The 22,079-nt window shown below is 43.7% G+C and overlaps 2 protein-coding genes across 5 annotated transcripts in view; both read left to right on the plus strand.

The window, feature by feature from the left end:
• The window catches only part of LOC106612913 (schwannomin-interacting protein 1), a 301,652-nt gene extending 283,168 nt beyond the window's left edge, over nt 1-18,484 (plus strand). For 3 of the 4 annotated variants that reach the window (XM_014214571.3, XM_014214572.3, XM_014214575.3), the window contains 6 exons: nt 7,691-7,809; nt 10,216-10,333; nt 10,877-11,074; nt 16,404-16,527; nt 17,356-17,449; nt 17,657-18,484. In XM_014214571.3, coding sequence (XP_014070046.1) covers nt 7,691-7,809; nt 10,216-10,333; nt 10,877-11,074; nt 16,404-16,527; nt 17,356-17,449; nt 17,657-17,708 — 705 coding nt within the window. In that variant the 3' untranslated portion in view covers nt 17,709-18,484. Of the gene's footprint in view, nt 1-33; nt 243-7,690; nt 7,810-10,215; nt 10,334-10,876; nt 11,075-16,403; nt 16,528-17,355; nt 17,450-17,656 lie in introns of those variants that run through there. The other variant, XM_014214574.3, reaches the window with a different exon arrangement.
• A 1,530-nt stretch (nt 18,485-20,014) lies between these two features.
• Nucleotides 20,015-21,844, plus strand: LOC123724143 (interleukin-12 subunit alpha). Its single transcript, XM_045687087.2, has 6 exons — nt 20,015-20,181; nt 20,414-20,568; nt 20,732-20,821; nt 20,984-21,025; nt 21,237-21,386; nt 21,626-21,844. Exons 1-6 carry the CDS (start codon nt 20,160-20,162, stop codon nt 21,764-21,766), a joined length of 600 nt encoding a protein of 199 aa, XP_045543043.1. The 5' UTR covers nt 20,015-20,159; the 3' UTR covers nt 21,767-21,844.
• Nucleotides 21,845-22,079: the final 235 nt, after the last annotated feature.

The raw sequence follows: 22,079 nt of genomic DNA on the forward strand, positions 1-22,079 counted from the left end.
TGTGGAAAGCTGTGTGTGGCAGGGTTAGCTTCGGTTCTGAGGGAGGCTAGGTTACACGTGAACCAGCGTATACTGACCCACTAGCTAGGTGTGTGGTAGAGGGGGAGTGAGAGAAACAGAGGGAGGAAGGGATGGATGGAAAGATGAGGGAAGCACTGGAGAACACAGACTGTGCTGGAATGGATGACGTCATCTGTCAAGCCTCTGCCCTTTACCTCACTGATGACTACAAACTCAAAGAGGTAAAGGACATGGAAGTAATGTTGTCTGTGGTAATCTATCTTTCTGGTATTGTAGTGCTGCATGTTTTACCAGTGTAATGGCACTCTTATAAACAGTGTGTGTGAAGTGAACAGAAGGGTCTCTTGCTGACAGAAAAAATACTCTTAGTTTCCTTCCTGAGTTTGTGAGTTTGACCCCTCCACACACACACTCTACAGTCAAGGCATCAGTGTGCTGGGACACTGGTATGGGGTTGGTGTGGGACGTAATGTGAGGATTGTGGATGACATAATGTGGACGTAGTGGAGACACTGTAATGCGTAGGTTATGTGGGGTGTAATGTGCTCTTAGTATGCTGCCAGTCTCTCTGAAGAGGCTCTCAGATTCCTGTAGCTTCGTGTTGAGGCGTGCTCTCATTGTACTCTCAGGTCAAACACACACATGTGACTCTCGGGGTTGTTGTCCTGGCCAAATCCACTCCACCAAACACCCCCTTCAATACCCCTCCCCTCTCATCTCTCTCACCTTCTCTCTCTCCATTCCCCTGATACGCTCCCCCCCTCCTCCCTCTCTCCCCCCTCCTTCCTCTCCCTCCTCCCGCTCTCCTGCTGAGCTCCTGCTGCGTTCTGTTCAGACTGACAGGGCCAGCTTGGCGTGACCTGTGTTTGAACTGTACCAGGGTTCAGAGGCCAAGTCCCCTATCAGGAGAGGAATGCACCGCTGCATAAACCAGCAGGTCTCACATCTCACATAGCAGACACGGAGAGGTTACAGAAACACACACAGACATGCACATACACACACACACGCACATACACACACACACACACACACACACACACACACACACACACACACACACACACACACACACACACACACACACACACACACACACACACACACACACACCACACACACACACACACACACACACACACACACACACACACACCACTGTGACCTAAGATATCTGGAGGGTTATTATTGGGTAAACTGTAAATACGCAAGGTCTCTTGTAAGTCCACCGGACAAAACCGTGGATGAAGATTTGATTAAAAACAAGGGTTTCCCTATGAACTGTGCACTGCAAAAGAGGGTTTTGAAGTAACTAAGGACCATAACGTTTAAGAACACACTCACACACGTTCTCAGTGGACATACTGACCTGATTGGTGTGTTTATGTGTGAGGTCAGCGCTCACGCCTGGGAAACTCCTCATGGTGAATCCTCTGTGCTGACTCTGAGCCAACAACACTGCCATGCTGATTTAAACTGCATTACACAAACTGGCATACTCTTTCTCTCAGTCACACCAGCAGCTGTACTTTTGCAGCATTTGTTTCTTTTCTGTCCAACACTCACACTCACACACACACACACACACACACACACACACACACACACACACACACACACACACACACACACACACACACACACACACACACACACACACACACACACGCGCGCACCCTCGAGCTCACGGGACCTGGCGTGTGCTGGTGAACAGGCGGTGCCTGTCTCAGACTGGGGTGCGAGGCCAATGGTAAGCCCTCCTCTCCTCCAATGAAAGGCCTCCATTGTCCAGAGTGAGGGAGCGCTGTGGCGGAAGAATGAAGGAAAGCAGGAGAGGAGAGGATGGTAGAGACGGAGGGGAGAGCAGGGGAGGAGAGCAGGGGAGGAGAGCAGGGAGGAGAACAACATGTCTTATCAATGAGGGTTTTCAGAAGAGAAAATTGCTTCTCAAATTTAAGGAAAAACACAATTTAGCACAGTGGCGTTCCTCAAAATCTAATTTAGGAGCTGCAGCACATTTCAAATGACCAGGAAATGAAGTCATTTAACAGAACTTTGTGGACTGGGGGCGCGTACGACTCTCTGATAGATACACACATACACACACACACACACAATGTCAAACACTTCGGAGGGGAGGCTTTGCACACAAGTCATTTTGGTAACAACACAGACCATTGCAGGGAATGTTTGTTTGACGGAAAAGGAGAGGAAAGCTCTGTGGCGAACCTTAAATGACTGAGAGGAAAGGAGAGAGGTTAAAGTGAGAGAGATGGGTCCATTTGCTACCCCCACGGTCACAGACATCTATGTGGCGTACTCGCCACCTCTTTGAGGGGTTTATGATGCTGCCCATGATGAGATCTGAACCCGTTCTCTCTCTCACGCCTCCGTCCATCAGCGATGACGTAGTTAGCTAGTTAGTTAGCGGGCTTAGCGTGACGGAAGGTAGTCCTGTTGGAAGACAGCTGTGACGTGTAGAGGGGTTCTACTATGGTAGATGTGTTAGGGAGAGGACTGTGCTTGTGTTGTTCTGCCAAAAGAGGTCTGCTTACTTCCCATCTGAAACAGTTCAGAACAGTTCGTGAATATATTATGTCATGTTTTTTTGTGACGTTTTGGTCTTGGGCAAGGTTTTTTGGGGGCTGTTTGTGTACACAACATTTTTCCCGGAGGAAATCTGAAGTTCGGTAGCCGAAGTCTACGCCCCTTCGTCGGTGATTGGTCAACAGTAGGGATTCTTCAATTAAGTGTTTGTTGTCATTCAACGATAGACGACTCATTTTCATGTTTTTTTTTTTTTTTTAATGAATGTAGGAATGTATGCTATCCCTATGCAAACACAACACATACAAACACACACGCTCACACTAAACCCCCACATTACAACCTGACATTCCAGTACAAATACCACCTACCACCTAACATAAGTATCCCCACCACCCATGAGGCTAACACTACAATGGCTACTGTCACTAACACCTCTCTGTTGTAACACAAGAACCCTTGTCTGATATTATGGCAATTACAGCAACTACAGCAACTCAGCACTGACACCTGCTTGTCAGACAGGGAACAGCAGCCACTCAGTGTTATAATATGACAGTGTCCTGTACAGGGAGTTAGAAGGGGTTTGTGTGTGCATGTGTGTTTATTTGCTGTCAAACAGACTGTGATTGTTAGTGTCTGAGGAGTGGTAAAGTGATGCTGTTAAGTGTCCTCATCTTGCCTCCCCCAGTACCCCTCGTCACACTCTCTTTCTCTCACTCAGTCACACAAACACACACACACACATACAAGCACACAAATGCCATGCTGTGCCAAGCCCCCTCTTGTGGGTGCCAACAGAAGCTGTCTTTCCTGGGCTGTCTGGTGTGTAGAAGGATTATGGGAGGGAGGGAGGGAGGGAGGGAGGGAGGGAGGGAGGGAGGGAGGGAGGGAGGGAGGGAGGGAGGGAGGGAGGGAGGGAGGGAGGGACTGTGAGATCACGAAAGAGAAAGGGTGAGAGATGGAGGTAAGGAGAAAGAGAACACATATTTATGCTTATTTATTTTCCCTTTTGTACTTTAACCATTTGTACATCGTTACAACACTGTATAGATACATAATATGATATTTGTAATGTCTTTATTCTTTTGGAACTTCTGTGAGTGTAATGTTTACTGTTAATTTTTATTGTTTATTTCACTTTTCTATATTATCTACTTCACTTGCTTTGCCAATGTTAACATATGTTTCCCATGCCAATAAAGCCCCTTTAATTGAATTGAAATGGAGAGAGGTTGAGGACAGAGTTAAAGAGATGGATAACATTCAAGGCTTCTGCCATCTTCGCCGTTGCTCTCATTCCCCTCACCTCCTCCTCCTCCACAGCCTTCTCTAAAAGCTCTCCTCTCCACCTCTTTCTCTTTCTCTTCCCCCTCTCCTCCACAGCCTTCTCTAAAAGCTCTCCTCTCTACCTCTTTCTCTTTCTCTTCCCCCTCTCCTCCACAGCCTTCTCTAAAAGCTCTCCTCTCTACCTCTTTCTCTTTCTCTTCCCCCTCTCCTCCACAGCCTTCTCTAAAAGCTCTCCTCTCTACCTCTTTCTCTTTCTCTTCCCCCTCTCCTCCACAGCCTTCTCTAAAAGCTCTCCTCTCCACCTCTTTCTCTAAACCTCTCCCCTCTCTCCTGTTGTCTGAAAGGCCTGCTCTTTGTGTGTGTGTGTGTGTGTGTGTGTGTGTGTGTGTGTGTGTGTGTGTGTGTGTGTGTGTGTGTGTGTGTGTGTGTGTGTGTGTGTGTGTGTGTGTGTGTGTGTGTGTGTGTGTGTGTGTGTGTGTGTGTGTGTGAGAGCGCTGAATGGGTTTTTTCTTCCTCCCTCAGTGCCTTTATAGAGGGTCAATATTTCCCCCCAGACACTCCTCATCCTCGAGGAGTCCCAGCCCCTCGGCACCAACACATACACACTGCACTGTATCTGACTCTGGTACCCATTTGACTTCCCAGCACTACCTGTAACAACAACAGTCCTGTAGTGGCCTTGAACAGTCTAAACTCTCCCACTGTGTTGTCTGTCTGCTGATAGGCCTGGTTACTGTGGCTGAAAACCCAACCCAAGGAGTGTGAGAGAAGGCCTGTCTCTACACAATTCTCTACACACTTTTTCTAAGGCGTGTGCTCAGCGGGGTGCAGGGTGCCATTTACAGACAACTGGTGGCATCTTTATTGGGGAGGACGGGTCATATTAATGACTGGAACGGAATCAATGGAATATATCAGAGGGTAGTGCGAATGGCCCATACATCAATGGGGCCAAGCTTCCTGCCATCCAGGACCTCTATACCAGGCGGTGTCAGAGGAAAGCCCTGAAAATTGTCAAAGACTCCAGCCATCCTAGTCATAGACTGTTCTCGCTGCTACCAGGCAAGCTGTACCGGAGCGCCAAGTCTAGGTCCAAGACGCTTCTAAACAGTTTCTACCCCCAAGCCATAAGACTCCTGAACTTCTAGTCAAATGGCTACCCAGACTATTCACATTGCCTGCCCCACCCCCCTCCACACCACTGCCACTCCCCAGACTGAAGAAATCACAGCAGTTTTACGGTCTCCTAACCAATTGTGTTACTATTTGTTTTTTTCACGTTATTTGTAACTTATTTTGTACATAATGTTTCTGCCACCGGTTCTTACGGTAAAAAAGAGCTTCAGGATATCAGGACAGCGATCACTCACCTCGGATTAGACAAAGATTTTTTCAACAACAAGCAGGACGCACAGGATGTACTTCAGACACCCGACAAGGCCAACATTCCCGTCATTGGCAAGAGGAAGAGACGCAGGTACAGAGGGCACAGAGCGGGGTGCCTCGTAAGGATCCGCAGACGGCGAGTGGGAAAGCTGCCGTTACAGTCAATATTACTTGCCAACGTGCAATGATTGGACAATAAATTAGACGAGGTACGATCACGAATATCCTACCAATGGGACATCAAAAACTGTAACATCTTATGTTTCACGGAATCGTGGCTGAATGATGACATGGATATTCAGCTAGCAGGATATACGCTGCACCGGCAAGATAGAACAGCGCACTTCGGTAAGACGAGGGGGGGAGGTCTGTGCATATTTGAAAACAACAGCTGGTGCACGAAATCTAAGGAAGTTTCTAGATTGTGCTTGCCTGAAGTAGAGTATCTTATGATAAACTGCAGACCACTCTACTTGCCTAGAGAGTTTTCAGCTATACATTTTGTGGCTGTTTATTTACCACCACAGACAGATGCTGGTACTAAGACCGCACTCAGTCAGCTGTATAAGGAAATAAGCAAACAGGAAACCACTCACCCAGAGGCGGTGCTCCTAGTGGCCGGATACTTTAATGCAGGGAAACTTAAATCAGTTCTACCTAATTCTTCCGATGGCATTGAGGAGTACACCACATCAGTCACTGGCTTTATCAATAAGTGCATCGATGATGCCGTCCCCACAGTGAGTGTACGTACATACCCCAACCAGAAGTCATGGATTACAGGCAACATTCACACTGATCTAAAGGGTAGAGCTGCCGTTTTCAAGGTGCGGGACTCTAACCCGGAAGCTTATAAGAAATCCTGCTATGCCCTCTGACGAACCATCAAACAGGCAAAGCGTTAATACAGGGCTAAGATTGAATCGTACTACACCAGCTCCGACGCTCGTCGGATGTGGCAGGGCTTGCAAACTATTATAGACGACAAAGGGAAGCACAGCCGCAAGCTGCCCAGTAACCCGAGCCTACCAGACGAGATAAATCACTTCTATGCTCGCTTCGAGGCAAGCAACACTGAGGCATGCATGAGAGCATCAGCTGTTCCGGATGACTGTGTGATCACGCTCTCCGTAGCCGACGTGAGTAAGACCTTTAAACAGGTCAACATTCACAAGGCTGCGGGGCCAGACAGATTACCAGGATGTGTGCTCCGGCATGTGCTGACCAACTGGCAGGTGTCTTCACTGAAATGTTCAACATGTCCCTGATTGAGTCTGTAATACCAACATGTTTCAAGCAGACCCCCATACTCCCTGTGCCCAAGAACACTAAGGCAACCTGCCTAAATGACTACAGAAACAGCTACTCTCTGTTTATCATATGTACATAGTCACTTTAACCATACCTACATGTACATACTACCTCAATCAGCCTGACTAACCAGTGCCTGTCTGTAGCCTCGCTACTGATAGAGCCTCGCTACTGTTATTTTTCACTGTTGTTTTTATTTATGTTGTTTTTATTTCTTTACTTATCTATTGTTCACCTAATACCTTTTTTTTTTACTTAGAAATTGGACTGTTGGTTAGAGCCTGTAAGTAAGCATTTCACAGTAAGGTGAATACCTGTTGTATTCGGCGCACGTGACAAATAACCTTTGATTTGATTTGTTGTCATCTATGCATAGTCACTTTAATTAACTGTACCTACATGTACATACTACCTCAACTAACCGGTGCCCCCACACATTGACTCTGTACCGGCACCCCTCTGTATATATTGTTATTTTTTACTGCTCCTCTTAAATTACTTGTTACTTTTATCTCTTATTCTTATCCGTATTTTTGAAACTGTGCTGTTGGTTAGGGGCTCATAAGTAAGCATTTCACTGTAAGGTCTACACCTGTTGTATTCGGCACATGTGACTAATAACATTTGATTTGATTTGAACACATGGTTTCCATTTGTTTGACACCAATCTATTCACTTCATTCCAGCCATATGAGCCGTCCTCCCCTCACCAGCCTCCTGGTGTCATTAGCACATATGAGTGTTCCTCCGGGTGGGAGTGTGTTAAGTGCTACCAAAGCTGTCTGGGTCAAAGCTGGGAATTCCTACTGGAAAGCAGGCCTAGGAGGCAGGCATGCTTATAGTGCTATTAGACAGGGATGCTCAGTGGTTTAGGGAGGTGTGTGTTTGACAGCATGAGCGTCTGCGTGTGTAAGATGGAGAGCGAGAGAGTGACCGGTGAAATTGTGTTGGACTATCTTTCTCACATACATCTGCACCACCTAGTGGTGAATATTATAACAATATTGGTGTCTAGAGCTGTCCACATGTTTGACAGCCTGTCTGTTTCCCTCCTCACAACATGGTTACTGCTAAACTCATGGGGAAGTCTTCAGTCCCATTATTATCCTCCTTAAACCTCTCCTCTCCCCTCCAGGCCCAAAAGAATGAGAGGGAGTCCATCCGGCAGAAGCTGGCCCTGGGTAGTTTCTTTGACGATGGGCCGGGTATCTATACCAGCTGCAGCAAGAGTGGCAAGCCCAGTCTGTCCTCACGGTAAGAGACATCATGTGACCTCTATCATAAACTGTACGTCAATCCCACAACGTCAACAATACACACAGACACAAGCATGTACACAAACACAGAAACACACACACAGAAGCACACACACACACACACACACACACACACACACACACACACACACACACACACACACACACACACACACACACACACACACACACACACACACACACACTACTGCCCTATGTACATAGACATGGAATCACTGGTCACTTTAATAATGGAGCACTAGTCACTTTAATAATATTTACACAGTGTTAAACTCTTTTCATATGTACAGTATATACTGTATTCTACTGTATTTTAGTCAATGTCACCCCGACATTGCTCGTCCTAATATTTATATATTTCTTAATTCCATTCTTTTACTATTAGATGTGTGTGTATTGTTGTGCATTGTTAGATGCTACTGCACTGTTGGAGGTAGGAACACAAGCATTTTGCTACACTCTCAATTACATCTGCTAAACGTGTGTATGTGACCAATAAAATGTGATTTGATTTGACACACAGTTAATGATGAAGGCCGTTATGAAATGACGTAACCATTATAACCGTTTAAAAACGAACAGCTGCCTGAAGACGGGACGGCCGGGCATTCGTGCGGTTGAGTACGTTTCCGCCGTAACATGGACTCTTAACAACGTGAAGTTTCTTGCTGAAACAAGTCAATTAGTCTTCGGTAGACTAGGCAACGCCCCCCCACAATGCAGCAGCAGCACACGTAGAAATAGAATGAATAGAACGAGCTTGGAACCGCTCACCTTGACTGGTAAACTCATGGATGCACTCGCAATGGCTGCCTGTTATTGTGATGCAATACTTTCCATGGTAATGTAGAATGTTCATTCAAATGATGTTCATTGATGTGGCTCATACAATTAATTGAATGTTTTTTTTGTAACGTCAGTTGAGTTGAATCAACAAATCACAGCACATATTTTATTTCATTCCTGCTTTGCTCCTATGGTTACACTCACAATGGCCGCCAGTTCAGCCATTATGCCATCATTGACTACATAACTGACTATTCATTATATTTCTATGGCAGCACACAGAGCAGAGTAGAGGAGAATATGTACAGACACATCTTCTGGGGCCATTCGAACGGTTATTACGGTGACCGCGGTCATTTGGCTGGCCAATTACGTCATCCAACATTCCATGTGACTTTCACAGCCGTACCCACACGCACACATACAGACATAGATCAGTTTCACCCTCAGTCCCAGTCCCTGTTCTTGAGAAGCAATGACATCACTCTCTTTATGCGTGTGGGCACTGTCAATAGAGTGAAATTGCAGGTTACTGGACATTACTCTGACAGAGTCAGATTTGACCTTTTTTTTCATGCCCGCAACTATGTCTATCTGCTGGAACTCTGTAGGGCCATCTCCCCAACACAAAGACTCCTGCTCTCTCCCTCTGAAACCACTGTTCACTGTTGAGAGTAAGGGACATTTCCTCTCTCTTTCTCTGCATCCCGGCACTGTGGATTTCACTTCCCAAAATGCACTCCTACACACACCATCAACCTTTCTGTTAGCAGCCTTCCATGATACACACACATACAGTCATACACACAAAGACACTTGCACAGTTCATTCATCTGAAACTATGATATATGCATATCAGAATTCTCACTAAAGCAGCTCTTATGGGGTGCACTCACTGATGGATAAGTTAGGTACTTCCATGAACTGCTTAACTAATTCCAATGATAATTTTGATGCTCCTTCCTCTGAAACTACCAATCGATTACTCTGGTCTGGTTAAATCTGGACTGATTGGATCCAGGCTGTTTAATCGATCAGGTTTTCTCTACATGTGTTTGTAATTACTCCTTGAAAGAAGCCGATTATTGATTCAGAGTGGTTTGATCCAGATCTTACAGGACTCAGGTCTTCTGAGGTCTAGAGAGCCGTCGGAGTCTAGCTGATTGGATCGAACCCAAGTTAGAGCAAGAGAGAGGGAGGAACAGAGAAGACACAGACATACTTCTTAATGCTATGGAAGGCTAGCCACTATCACAGTTCTATCACAGACACGTTGAGACATCAGTGGAGAGTTAGAGGAGGGTTCGGCCTGACTGGAAAACTAGATGGGACCGTTATTGAGTTTCTTTCTCACCAGCGGTGCCTAGGTGCATGTTATCTGGGTCAATAAAAGCCTACAAGCAATTATTGCAGAGCGAACTTTCCTTAACCCATAGAACTTTCTCCCCTCCGTTAGCCCATAGTAATGACGCATCTTCTTCCCCCTCTCCCTCCCCCTCTCTCTCCCCCTCTCTCTTCCTCCCCCTCTCTCTCTTTCTCCCCCTCCTCTTCCTCCCCCTCTCTCTTCCTCCTCTTTCCTCTTTCTTTCTCTCTCCAGGCTGCAGAGTGGGATGAATCTGCAGATCTGTTTTGTCAACGACAGCGGCAGCGACAAGGACAGCGATGCAGACGACAGCAAGACAGAGACCAGTCTGGACACACCGCTGTCCCCCATGGTACAGACCGACCACACACACACACACACACACACAAACATTAAGAAGAAATACGTATTCTTAGAGAGAGAGAGAGAGAGAGATATCTGCTGTGTGATTCATATAGGTAACCCTCAGTGAGACTGTCTGAGAGAAAGAGAGAGGGACAGATTCAGTATGAATCAGAGCCATAGCCCTGGGTTAGCGTGTGGGGGAGAGTGAATGGCCATGCTCACGTTTTCTGTCCCGATAACCAATACACCGGCAGCAAATGAGGGTTGAATATGAACACGCTCTCTGATAGACATGAATGAGTGGCCACTCGGCCTGTCTGACAGGCACAGACACGGTTAATAGAGGGAGAGAGGGAGAGCGGGAGCGAGGAAGAGAGGGAGTTAATCCCAGTATTTATAACCATCTGTTATAGCTCTGAGCTGTTTCCCTGTCTGACCTCTGTGTTCAATTAATGACCTATCAATGACTACACTAGAAGAACGAAGAGCCAATGGGAATAAACCACTAACTTTTCCTTATTTCCACTCTCCCCACATCCCTGTCCCCCAGTCGAAGCAGAGTTCGTCCTACTCTGACCGGGACACTACGGAGGAAGACAGTGAGTCTCTGGAGGACATGGACTTCCTGAGCAGACAGAAGAAGTTGCAGGCCGAGGCTAAGCTAGCCCTGGCGATGGCCAAACCCATGGCCAAGATGCAGGTGGAGGTGGAAAAACAGAACCGCAAGAAGTCCCCTGTGGCAGACCTGGTCAGTACCGTCGCTATAGGCAACGGCCCTGTAACCTCAGCCCCTAGTCAGTGTTTCTAACCCCAGGTCTTTTCAGAGCAAACCATCCACACTGGTCTTCTTTAACACCCCCTCCCCATTGGCAGCCATAGTCATGATTATTTTAACATTCTCATCTGCATCAGTGCCCCCCAAGCACACGCACACACACACACACACACACACACACACACACACACACACACACACACACACACACACACACACACACAGAGAGAGAGAGAGAGAGATACAGTGGCTTGCGAAAGTATTCACCCCCTTGGCATTTTTCCTATTTTGTTGCCTTACAACCTGGAATTAAAATTGATTTTTTGGGGGGGGCGGTTTGTATCATTTGATCATTTACACAACATGCCTACCACTTTGAAGATGGAACATATTTTTTATTGTGAAACAAGAAATAAGACAGAAAATATGAAAACTTGAGCATGCATAACTATTCACCCCCCAAAGTCAATACTTTGTTAGAGCCACCTTTTGCAGCAATTACAGCTGCAAGTCTCTTGGGGTATGTCTCTATGAGCTTGGCACATCTAGCCACTGGGATTGTTGTCCATTCTTCAAGGCAATTTTAGTCTCATCTGACCAGACCATCTTCTATATGTTTGGGGAGTCTCCCACATGCCTTTTGGTGAACACCAAACATGTTTGCTTATTTTTTTTCTATAAGCAATGGCTTTTTTCTGGCCACTCTTATGTAAAGCACAGCTCTGTGGAGTGTACGGCTTGTACTGGTCCTATGGACAAATACTCCAATCTCCCCTGTGGAACTTTGCAGCTCCTTCGGGGTTATCTTTGGTCTCTTTGTTGCCTCTCTGATTAATGCCCTTCTTGCCTGGTCCGTGAGTTTTGGTGGGTGGCCCTCTCTTGGCAGGTTTGTTGTGGTGCCATATTCTTTCAATTTTTTAAGAATGGATTTAATGGTGCTCCTGGGATGTTCAAAGTTTCAGATATTTTTTTATTACCCAACCCTGATCTGTACTTCTCCACAACTTTGTCCCTGACCTGTTTGGAGAGCTCCTTGGTCTTCATGGTGTCGCTTGCTTGGTGGTGCACCTTGCTTAGTGGTGTTGAAAACTCGGGGGCCTTTCAGAACAGGTGTGTATATATACTGAGATCATGTGACAGATCATGTGACACTTAGATTGCACACAGGTGGACTTTATTTAACTAATTTTGTGACTGCTGAAGGTAATTGGTTGCACCAGATCTTATTTAGGGGCTTCATAGCAAAGGGGGTGAATACATATGCACAAACCCCTTTGCAATTTTTAATTTTTTTAATTTTTTGAAACAAGTTATGTTTTTCATTTCACCAATTTGGACTATTTTGTGTATGTCCATTACATGAAATCCAAATAGAAATCCATTTAAATTACAGGTTTTAATGCAACAAATAGGAAAAACACCAAGGGGGATGAATACATTTGCAAGGCACCCTACACACACACACCAATATCTCCTCCTGGGCAGAAGATGTTACTTATTCAGTAAAGAGGGGGTGGTTGGGTTCGGGCAATCTATTATTCATATCCCAGAATGCACTGGGTGACGTGTTTAGGGATGTTGTCGTGCCCAGCAGTCAGAAGAGATGAGTTTCACATCTGAGGCCCTGTCGCTTAACTAACACACTGCTGTACTGAACACAGGGGCAGATCTGAGGCCCTGTCGCTTAGCTAACACACTGCTGTACTGAACACAGGGGCAGATCTGAGGCCCTGTCGCTTAGCTAACACACTGCTGTACTGAACACAGGGGCAGATCTGAGGCCCTGTCACTAAGCTAACACACTGCTGTACTGAACACAGGGGCAGATCTGAGGCCCTGTCACTAAGCTAACACACTGCTGTACTGAACACAGGGGCAGATCTGAGGCCCTGTCACTAAGCTAACACACTGCTGTACTGAACACAGGGGCAGATCTGAGGCCCTGTCACTAAGCTAACACACTGCTGTACTGAACACAGGGGCAGATCTGAGGCCCTGTCACTAAGCTAACACACTGCTGTACTGAACACAGGGGCAGATCTGAGGCCCTGTCACTAAGCTAACACACTGCTGTACTGAACACAGGGGCAGATCTGAGGCCCTGTCACTAAGCTAACACACTGCTGTACTGAACACAGGGGCAGCGCCATGCTCAGATAGCATTAGCTTTAGCGCTACTTACGGTACACTATACCTCTTTAGCATAAAGTGGGCAGACTCACACCTGCTCATTATTATACGGATGTGCATTTCCTGGGTACAAGTTATCAATACATTATTTATAGAAATATACAAGAATGTGAACCTTTTCTAGTTGATTTCAGCCCTACCAAACATATATAGTCAGGGTGCAGGCTGGCACCAGGCCAGTGTGTTAAGCCAACGGCCGTGTGTTTGAGTGCCAGGGGCTCTTGCGTAAAGCCACTAATGACAGGAGAAATGAGGGGAATGTGTGTGAGGAGATGTGGTTTTACACCATTTACCACGCTTTAATCCACTAAAGCCATGTGACCTTACAAAGAATTTACACAACAATTCACACAACACTCCCACCAAGAATTTTTCCCCATTCATATCATGCCTAATCTAAGAGAATACTGATATGATGAAATACTTGGGTATTGTTGTTGGCGGTATCCTTATTCATATTGCCACTAAGCTCAGTAGCCACAACTCATTGAGAAACCAAGCCAGTAATATAACTGAGGGAGGAAACTCCACCTCGGACAAACACAATGAGGCCAAGCACATATCATGACCAAAACACTACCAATCGCGGCGGCCGGCTCTCCCCGCATCTCCGCATCTCTCACTCTCTATCTCTCTCACTCTCTTTTCTCACACTCCTGTCTCTCTCTGTGTGTCACTGACTTACGTGCTCCCTCTCCAAACTGAAACGGTGGCCTATGACAGAGGGGAAACATGACCAGTTGCATGGGTTCCAATGTGAAAGTGAAAGAGGAGAGAGAAACTGTGACAGGAAGAACCAGCTGAGTGATCACGCACACTCACAAGTCATACAGCAAAAGTGCAATGAAAGGAGCACATATTTATAATGAGTATGAATTTGAAGGGCAGAAATGATTAAATATGAAAGCATTAGACCTCTCACAAAAGGCTTCAGTCATACAAAAGTTATACTTAGATCCGAACTGGTTCTCTATCAGATTAGTAAGAATGTCTCACCCCATGTTGAAGAATGTTCGTTTTCCCTTTATTCAGATTACAACCTCCCACTTTCAATAATTTGAAAATGAAATAATCTTCAAAATATCACTATTTTTTAAACAAGCCATAGAAAGTTGGTTGCAATTTCAGTTTAATCCACCCGAAAAGACAGAACAAATATTACAACAAATATTATGGTTAAACTGAAATATAGTAATTGATTTGAAAACATTATTTTATGCAACAATTTTTTTTTAAGTATAATCTTTGTAAATTCTATCATAAAAAGGACTGGTGGAGTTATGTTACACATGCAGCTAACAAAAATAGATGGACATTTCTGCTCTACCAAAAATTACAACCAACTAATTGCAGCATTACTGCAAAAATGGAAGAGGAAAGTGGAAAGGAACAATTCTGATAAAAAAAAGTATACCAATTTAATTTCAGGACCAAAAAAATGACAGCTGTGCCATATAGATTGCAAAATAGTTGGGAAGAGATTTTCGATATACAGATTCACTGGCACATGGTTTATGAACTGAACTAAATTATGCCGGATTCAAAACGTATAATTGTTTTATTTCAATTATTATACAAAATTATTGCAACCAATAGAATGTTATATGTATGGAATGTTTTATATATATATATATCCCAGCTCTGCAGATTTTGCTGCGAAGAGACAGAATCATTAGATCATTTATTTTGGTACTGTCCATATGTAGCTTGTTTTTGGTTACGGGTTCAGGAATGGCTGAAGAATTGCAACATTTTCCTGGAGCTAACTCTGAAAATAGCACTGCTGGGTGATTTGAAAAGTCATAATCAATCGATCAATAATATAATAATACTTTTAGCTAAAACATGTATCTTTACTTTACAATCTGTAGGAACAATGAGAATAGAAAGGTTCAGAACTTTTGTGAAACATCACAGCACAGTTGAAAAATATATGGCAAATAGAAATCAAAACTGGATGGTGTTAAGAGATAGATGGGAGGGGTTGAAAATGATGCAGACAATTACATTGGTGGAAGCTACAATCTATCTGCAATATTAAAGTTGAAAAAAAAAATATATATATATATATATATATATAAAAGGACCACGTTTTCTCACCCTGAGACACTTCCTTAAAGTAAAGAATGTCAGACCGAGAGAGAGGATGTATTTGAAGGAGATGCACACAGATAGAAATAACTTGAACAAGGGATCGAGGGAAATTCTCATACCCAGCGAGGCTGATGAAAATGATGCTTTGTGATTCACCTTGGTTACTCTTTAGGGTTAATGTCAAACCTGCCCCTATGGAACCCAACAGGGTGTGGTGAGTGACATACAGAGATGGAGAGAGAGAAGGGGAGAGGTGGATGAGAGGAAGAGGAGCTGAAAATCTTGAAGGAAACACCACAGTAAACATCACCACAGTAAAAGGCTGTGTGTTGATTTGACAAGAACAAACAGTCAAAGAATTCAGGAAGACAAAGAGAGAGCGTAGAGCGTGTTGCTTACTGCCAGGAGCATAGCCACGGGAAGTAGTTTGGGGGTGTGTGTGCTGCAATTTTTTGGCTGACGGGGGAGATGATGCTGAAAATAATGCTTTGCCCGCAATACAGGACTAGTAAAGGCCCAGTGCACTACTTTATCACACAATTAAAAATATTCGGATTATTCAGTGGGTGATGCAGCACCCTCAGCACCCCTACTTCCCGTAGCTATGGCCAGGAGGAAGGAGACAGAGTTGTTTCCTGTAGCTCTCTATGACCAGGGTCAGGTGAGGGACCACTGCTGTACTGTATATTGCTGTGACAGTTAAGTTGCGATTCTGACCCCTGCTGGAGAGATTGGGCTTTGCATTTTAATACCTTCAGTGGCTGGATTTATTTATGAGATGCAGATTAAATTGAAATGACGCCTTTCCTCAAGAATCTGCCTCATCTTGCACACGCAAACACACATAGGCCTACACACATTCACACCAACATACACTGCAGTGTCATTGGATTCTCTAGTGCCCAGAAATCCATATCAGTGAGTGTACATATTTGTGTACTTGCACATTTCCGATGTCCTGTAGGTTTCTGTAAATGTGTGTGTATTTCTAACTGGGGATGTGTGTGTTTCTCTCTAGCTGCCCCACATGCCCCACATCAATGAGTGTCTGATGAAGAGGAGCCTGAAGACTACAGACCTGAGGGACATGACCCTGGGACAGCTACAGGTTATAGTCAATGACCTGCACTCCCAGATAGAGAGTGAGAACCACACACACACACACATTTTTGTTTTATCCTCGTGGGGACCTAAAATGGATTTCCATTCAAAATCCTATTTTCCCTAACTCCTAAACCTAACCCTAACCCCTAAACCTAACCCTAACTTTAACCCTAACCTTAACCACTAAACCGAACTTTAACCCTAACCTTAACCCCTAAACCTAACCCTAACCATTAACCGCTAAGCTTAAAATATCCGTTGTCCTCGTGGGGACGTGGGATATTTCCCCAAGAAGGAGAATTTTCCTTGTTTTACTATCCTTGTGGGGACTTTTGGAGATTTCAGGTCCCCACGAGGATACACACACGTGCGCACTCGCACACACTGTTAGTTAGGGTATCTTTCATATTGAAAGTCATTTCAGACAATGTAAGTTGGATGCATGTGTGACGATACTAGTGAAAGATGAACAATACCTCACCTTACACAGAAGGCAAAAAAAATCCCCCACAAAAATGTTGCTATAGAATCTTGTCTTTTACTGGCATGGTTTAAAAATATGCTCCATTTGAAATCTGTGTCTCATATGACTTGGGGCTGGATTCAACCCGTATTACAGAAGTATCGCCGGAAGATCCGTGTTATAGCTTGTTTGAAATTATATATAAAGGCAATGTTCCCGCGTTTGCGGAAACTGCATTCACGGTAACCACTGCATATGTCGGCTCAATCATAAATAACCTTTACATTTTAATGCAGATCTTCCGCGATACTACCGCGATATGGATTGAATCCAGCCCCTGGTGTATGTTAGTGTTCTAATGGTGTTGGTTTTCTACCGTTGTTCTGATGTTTGTCTTCTCCAGGTCTGAATGAGGAGCTGGTGCAGCTGCTGCTGATCAGGGATGAACTGCACATGGAGCAGGATGCCATGCTGGTGGACATAGAGGACCTGACCAGGTGGTGATGCTTGCTAACACACACACACACACACTGAGACACACACACACACAGCCTCCTGGGCTATGACCGCAAACAGGCCAGGAATGATTGGGGGAACTCTGTCTTTGGGACAGACGTTTAGCAGTGTGATACATTTGCATGATTTTCATACAGCAGCAGCTGATAAAGAACAGTTTGTCTAATCATCATTTTGTTTTTACTCAGGCATGCTGAGAGCCAGCAGAAACACATGGCTGAGAAGACACCATCCAAATGAGACACCCCACCCAACCTCGCACCCTTCCCATCCCTTTACTCCACCCCTGCCCCACTTTGGTCCCCGTGCCCTGCCCCATGTCTCTCGCTGCACCCCCACTGCCTGCCCCTCTCACCCTCTCCCATGGTGGCAGCAGCCAGAGAAAGGCCACCCTTTCATTTGCTTCTGTGGTTGTCCCAGCGCTAAAGACAGAGCATTTCCTGCTTCCTGGGAGAAGAGGAAACTGATTGTGTGTTGTCATGGATACTGTCCCGGCTTCCTGTGCAGTGATCGGCCTTGCTTCGCTATTGTTTATTTTTAACTTTTTACATTCGCCACTAAATTATAACTGTCAATACAAAATGGTGGAGAAATAAATAAATAATAGTGAGAAATTAGTAGAAAGTCAGTAAAAAAAAATGTAAGATAAAAACATTGTATAAAACTATGAAGACTAATTTCAAACCATTTTAAGTTGGAAGGTAATTTTTAAGTATTTCAAAGTTGACCTCTTTTTATTCTGCACAAATGGTAGTTTTCAACTGAGAAATGTTTATTTGAAGGTGCTAAAAGAGTGTAAAGGTAACATGCCTGCCTTGTAGTGGAGTTGTAGCTTTTGGTAATACGCTCACTCTGATCGGTCTTCAACATTTTGTGAATGTTGATTTTCTGACACTTTAAATGAAAGGAATAAATGTGTTAATATCATTTTCATCCTATTGTATTCAGAATTTTTATTTGAGGGAAGAAATGTTTATGTACAGATATGTAAAATAAAAAATAAACTTTGTTTCATATGTTGTGGTTTGGTGTGCAGTCTGTAAAGAAAAGTGGACAGAGATGGACATGTTATTGTAAATATTATAAGTACATACTGTATGTCCATATGGCAAAAACACAGTACATCAACAGTACATTTATAACTATTTTATAATTATGTAATACTAGTACTGACAAGCGCATTGCAGGATTTTGGAAATAATTTATACATTGATAACCATACCAACATCACTGCCACCTGGGAAGAGAAAAGCTGATCCCTCCACTGAATCGTTTATTCAGAGGCAACAACAGTATGAAGGATGCATATGTTTTTCTATTATAATATTTTTCCAGAAACAGTCACCTTATTTTAAAGAGTAGCTGATGTTAAGCCTTAGGCCTAAACTAGCTCTGCGCTTTACTGTGATTGTGGTTTTGAAAGGTCTGATATATCAATGGTCACAACCACAAGTATCATCCACTTCTGTGAAACTCTCCCCTGCAGATTGTCACACCATGGCCACTCTCTTTCTACAGGCCCAGTGAGAGTCTGTCTTTACAAGAAGAGGAGTACTTTCTTCACTAAACAGGCCAATGGTAGACATTCAAAATGCCAGGGTTCAAATTGTGTAGGTGTGCAGGGGTCATTGGCAATCCCATTACAATTTAGTCATTTAGCAGACTATCCAGAGTGACTTAATGAGTGCATACATTTTCGTACTAGTCCGCCCCAATGCCACTGTCACAGGGGGATTTATGCCTGATTTAAGATGAAATCCTCAACCCTTTTATGGTCAACCATGTCACTTTGGCACCTTTTTTTTTATCTCTTGAGATGAAAAAACATACAAATGGAAGAATATACAAATTAGGTGAAATCTTAAGTCGTTTTTTTGTTTACAAGTTACTTCTCAAAAGGTACTGAATTGGTGGAAGTTCCACTTTATTCTGACCCCTGTGGGTCAATCAAACATTGAGAAATTAAACCTGTTTCATATTTACATTGTTTTTCGTTCATACGAAATGTATGTTTATGATGCACAATTAAAAGCATGTAAAGCTTTGCAGAAACAACTATGAATGTCGTTTAAGACAACCAGCCTTCTAAAGAAGAGGATAAAGCCAAAGCAGGCTAAAGGCTACTTACTACCCACCCACAATAGCTCTAGGCCTACAGCAAAAACATTTAGAAAACGTTTCTAACATTATTCTTTGTGTCATCTGTCTATTTTTGACAATTACATAGGCTAGAGAAAATAAGCATCAAAAATGAAACATTGAGATCGGAATGCATGCATGTCTCACGTAGTTTTCTGGCAATCGGTGCTGCAGGTTTTCTGGATAGAATTGGGCTACGCAGTGAGATGCTACCCACAATCAGTGGGAGAATGTGACTCTCAGTTATATGGTTTTATTGCAATACTTTAACTATAATGTAAAAAAATATATGTATTGTATTTTTCATTTCTAGGCATTGGTTTCCTCGTGAGCCGACTCATGCAAATCGAAACGAGGGCCTGAATCCGGAAATTACACGACTGTCGCGTCACTTTCATTTCGGTGGTGCTTGATGTTGTGCTGTATGTGCTTAGTGTTTTAACGTGGCCAGGGAATTCCCTCTAGGAGCGCTACATGGCTATATAATGATCAGATGAAGTAAAGGTGACACCTATCAGTTTACGCCAAACCTGAGTCAAAGATCTCAGAATCATGCTGCCAAACTTTTATTTATGTGAGTATTCATTTCATTTGCACCTAATGTTATTGTGGGTTTTTGATCAACTAACCTTGTGAAATGATATGCCTCAAACTTTACATAGTCTTCCATTTTAATTTATTGATTTGAAATTGGAGTTAAATAATTACATTTTCCGGGGTGTTTTTATCATTGGTTTGTTTAGAGGATTATTGGGGTGATACATTGGTTGGTGCTGACTGACAGATTGTGTCCTCCCTCCACACAGACCTTGCCAGCTGTGTGCTGCTGCTCGCGTTGTCCTGCCAAGTCTCTATGGGAACCCCAATGCGCACGCCGCGGAGTTTAGACTCTGAGAAATGCTCGCAGTGCGCTGACCTCTCCAGAGAGCTCGTCAAGAACGTTAGAAAGCTCCTGGACAACGTAAGTGACCGTTATAACAAATTCCTTTGAACTTTTTATTAAAATCTAATGTATCCCTAATTCAGTCAGTCAGTCAGTCTGTATCTTTGATAGGCTTACAGTTAGTTCACACAGTTTGTGATTAATGTATCCACTTACTAATTGAATCATTTTCCCTTCATAGGAAAACCTGTTTGGCGGTTTAAACTGCTCGGAGCAGCGCGTAGAGGTAAACAGTAAGACCCAGACAGTCCTAGCCTGCGAACCCAACACGGTAAGTCACACAACAGTCATTTTCTACATTCATATTACCATAATTCGTTAAAAAATATATAATTTCTCTGCATTTTATGAAGTAATTTAAATAATACTTCGGATTTACAGTATAGTGATATTAATCAGTCTATTGATGCATCATTTTGTTGTATTTCCTCAGAACACAAGATGCTCTGGTCAACGGAACACCACATTCAGTGAGGTAACTATTGTGTTCTTACAATATTGCATACTTGTTTAGGGAATGCTATTTAAATCCACAGATATAAAAATAAATAGTTAGATCTTTAGACAGTCTATAGATTTAATAGTGACTGCATTTCACATAATTCACCCATTACCTCACCCATTTCACTGCTTCCTATATGTCTGATTGGCTGATCTCTGTCCATTTTGATGGTTTCTTCTGACAGAGTGAGTGTCTGAGGAACATCCGAATAGACCTAGAACATTATGCTGCCTCACTACAGGCTTACAAACAGGCCGACCTCAGCTCCACTGCCCAGGACACCCAGAACCTACTAAATATTTGTCCATCCACACAATGGGTGTCTTCCTCACAGGTAATTCGATTTTTCTTTTTTATACAGAAAACATTCCTTCCTTCCCTGCATGTTTCTTTTTCTTTTGATACAGTTTTCTAATGACAACAACCTCATGTAGACAATTGCAAAACTGTACACAAAAATGTGTTCCTCTGTGTTTGAGACAGTACAAATGTCACTGCTAATAGGCATTCACAACTATGGACTTAAAGTTTGCATTTTTATCAAGTTAAGTTTTGTTTCCTTTTGCCCTGCAGGTTGCAGACCCTAAGCTGACTAGTGGTGACCCTGTGGACCAGAGGGTCCATCTGTGTAAGGTACTGAAGGGCTTCCACCTCCGGGTCATCACCATCAGCAGAGCCATGGGATACATCTCTGCTGGGGACCACAGGAAGTAAACCCTCATCTTCAACACCATCCGATTCCTCATCATCATCAACTATAACAAGTATTGACAATCATCATCATCATCACCTACAACTGTAACAAGTTCATCATCAGCAACACTGATTGTTATCTTCATCATCAGACAACATCATCATCAACTACTTTGTCATCATAACTGTTGAATACTGCACTACACTGTGTATGAAAAAATGAGCAGGACATAAAGGTAGCTAAACTCCTTTTGGCTCAGTCAGTGCTAAATGACAGTAGGTTTAGTTCAAAGCTCATCAATGAACATCATGTTGTTCAAACTATTTATTTATT

This window comes from Salmo salar, chromosome 09 (assembly GCF_965601325.2).
Source record: "Salmo salar chromosome 09, fSalSal1, whole genome shotgun sequence".
In the NCBI taxonomy this organism is placed as follows: Eukaryota; Metazoa; Chordata; class Actinopteri; order Salmoniformes; family Salmonidae; genus Salmo; species Salmo salar.

What these genes read in the sequence shown, in the direction of transcription:
- LOC123724143 (XM_045687087.2), top strand. Translation starts at nt 20,160, where the DNA reads ATGCTGCCAAACTTTTATTTAT. An exon ending in TAGCCTGCGAACCCAACACG is followed by an intron (nt 20,822 to 20,983) that starts GTAAGTCACACA and finishes GTATTTCCTCAG; the next exon opens with AACACAAGATGCTCTGGTCA. An exon ending in AATGGGTGTCTTCCTCACAG is followed by an intron (nt 21,387 to 21,625) that starts GTAATTCGATTT and finishes TTTGCCCTGCAG; the next exon opens with GTTGCAGACCCTAAGCTGAC.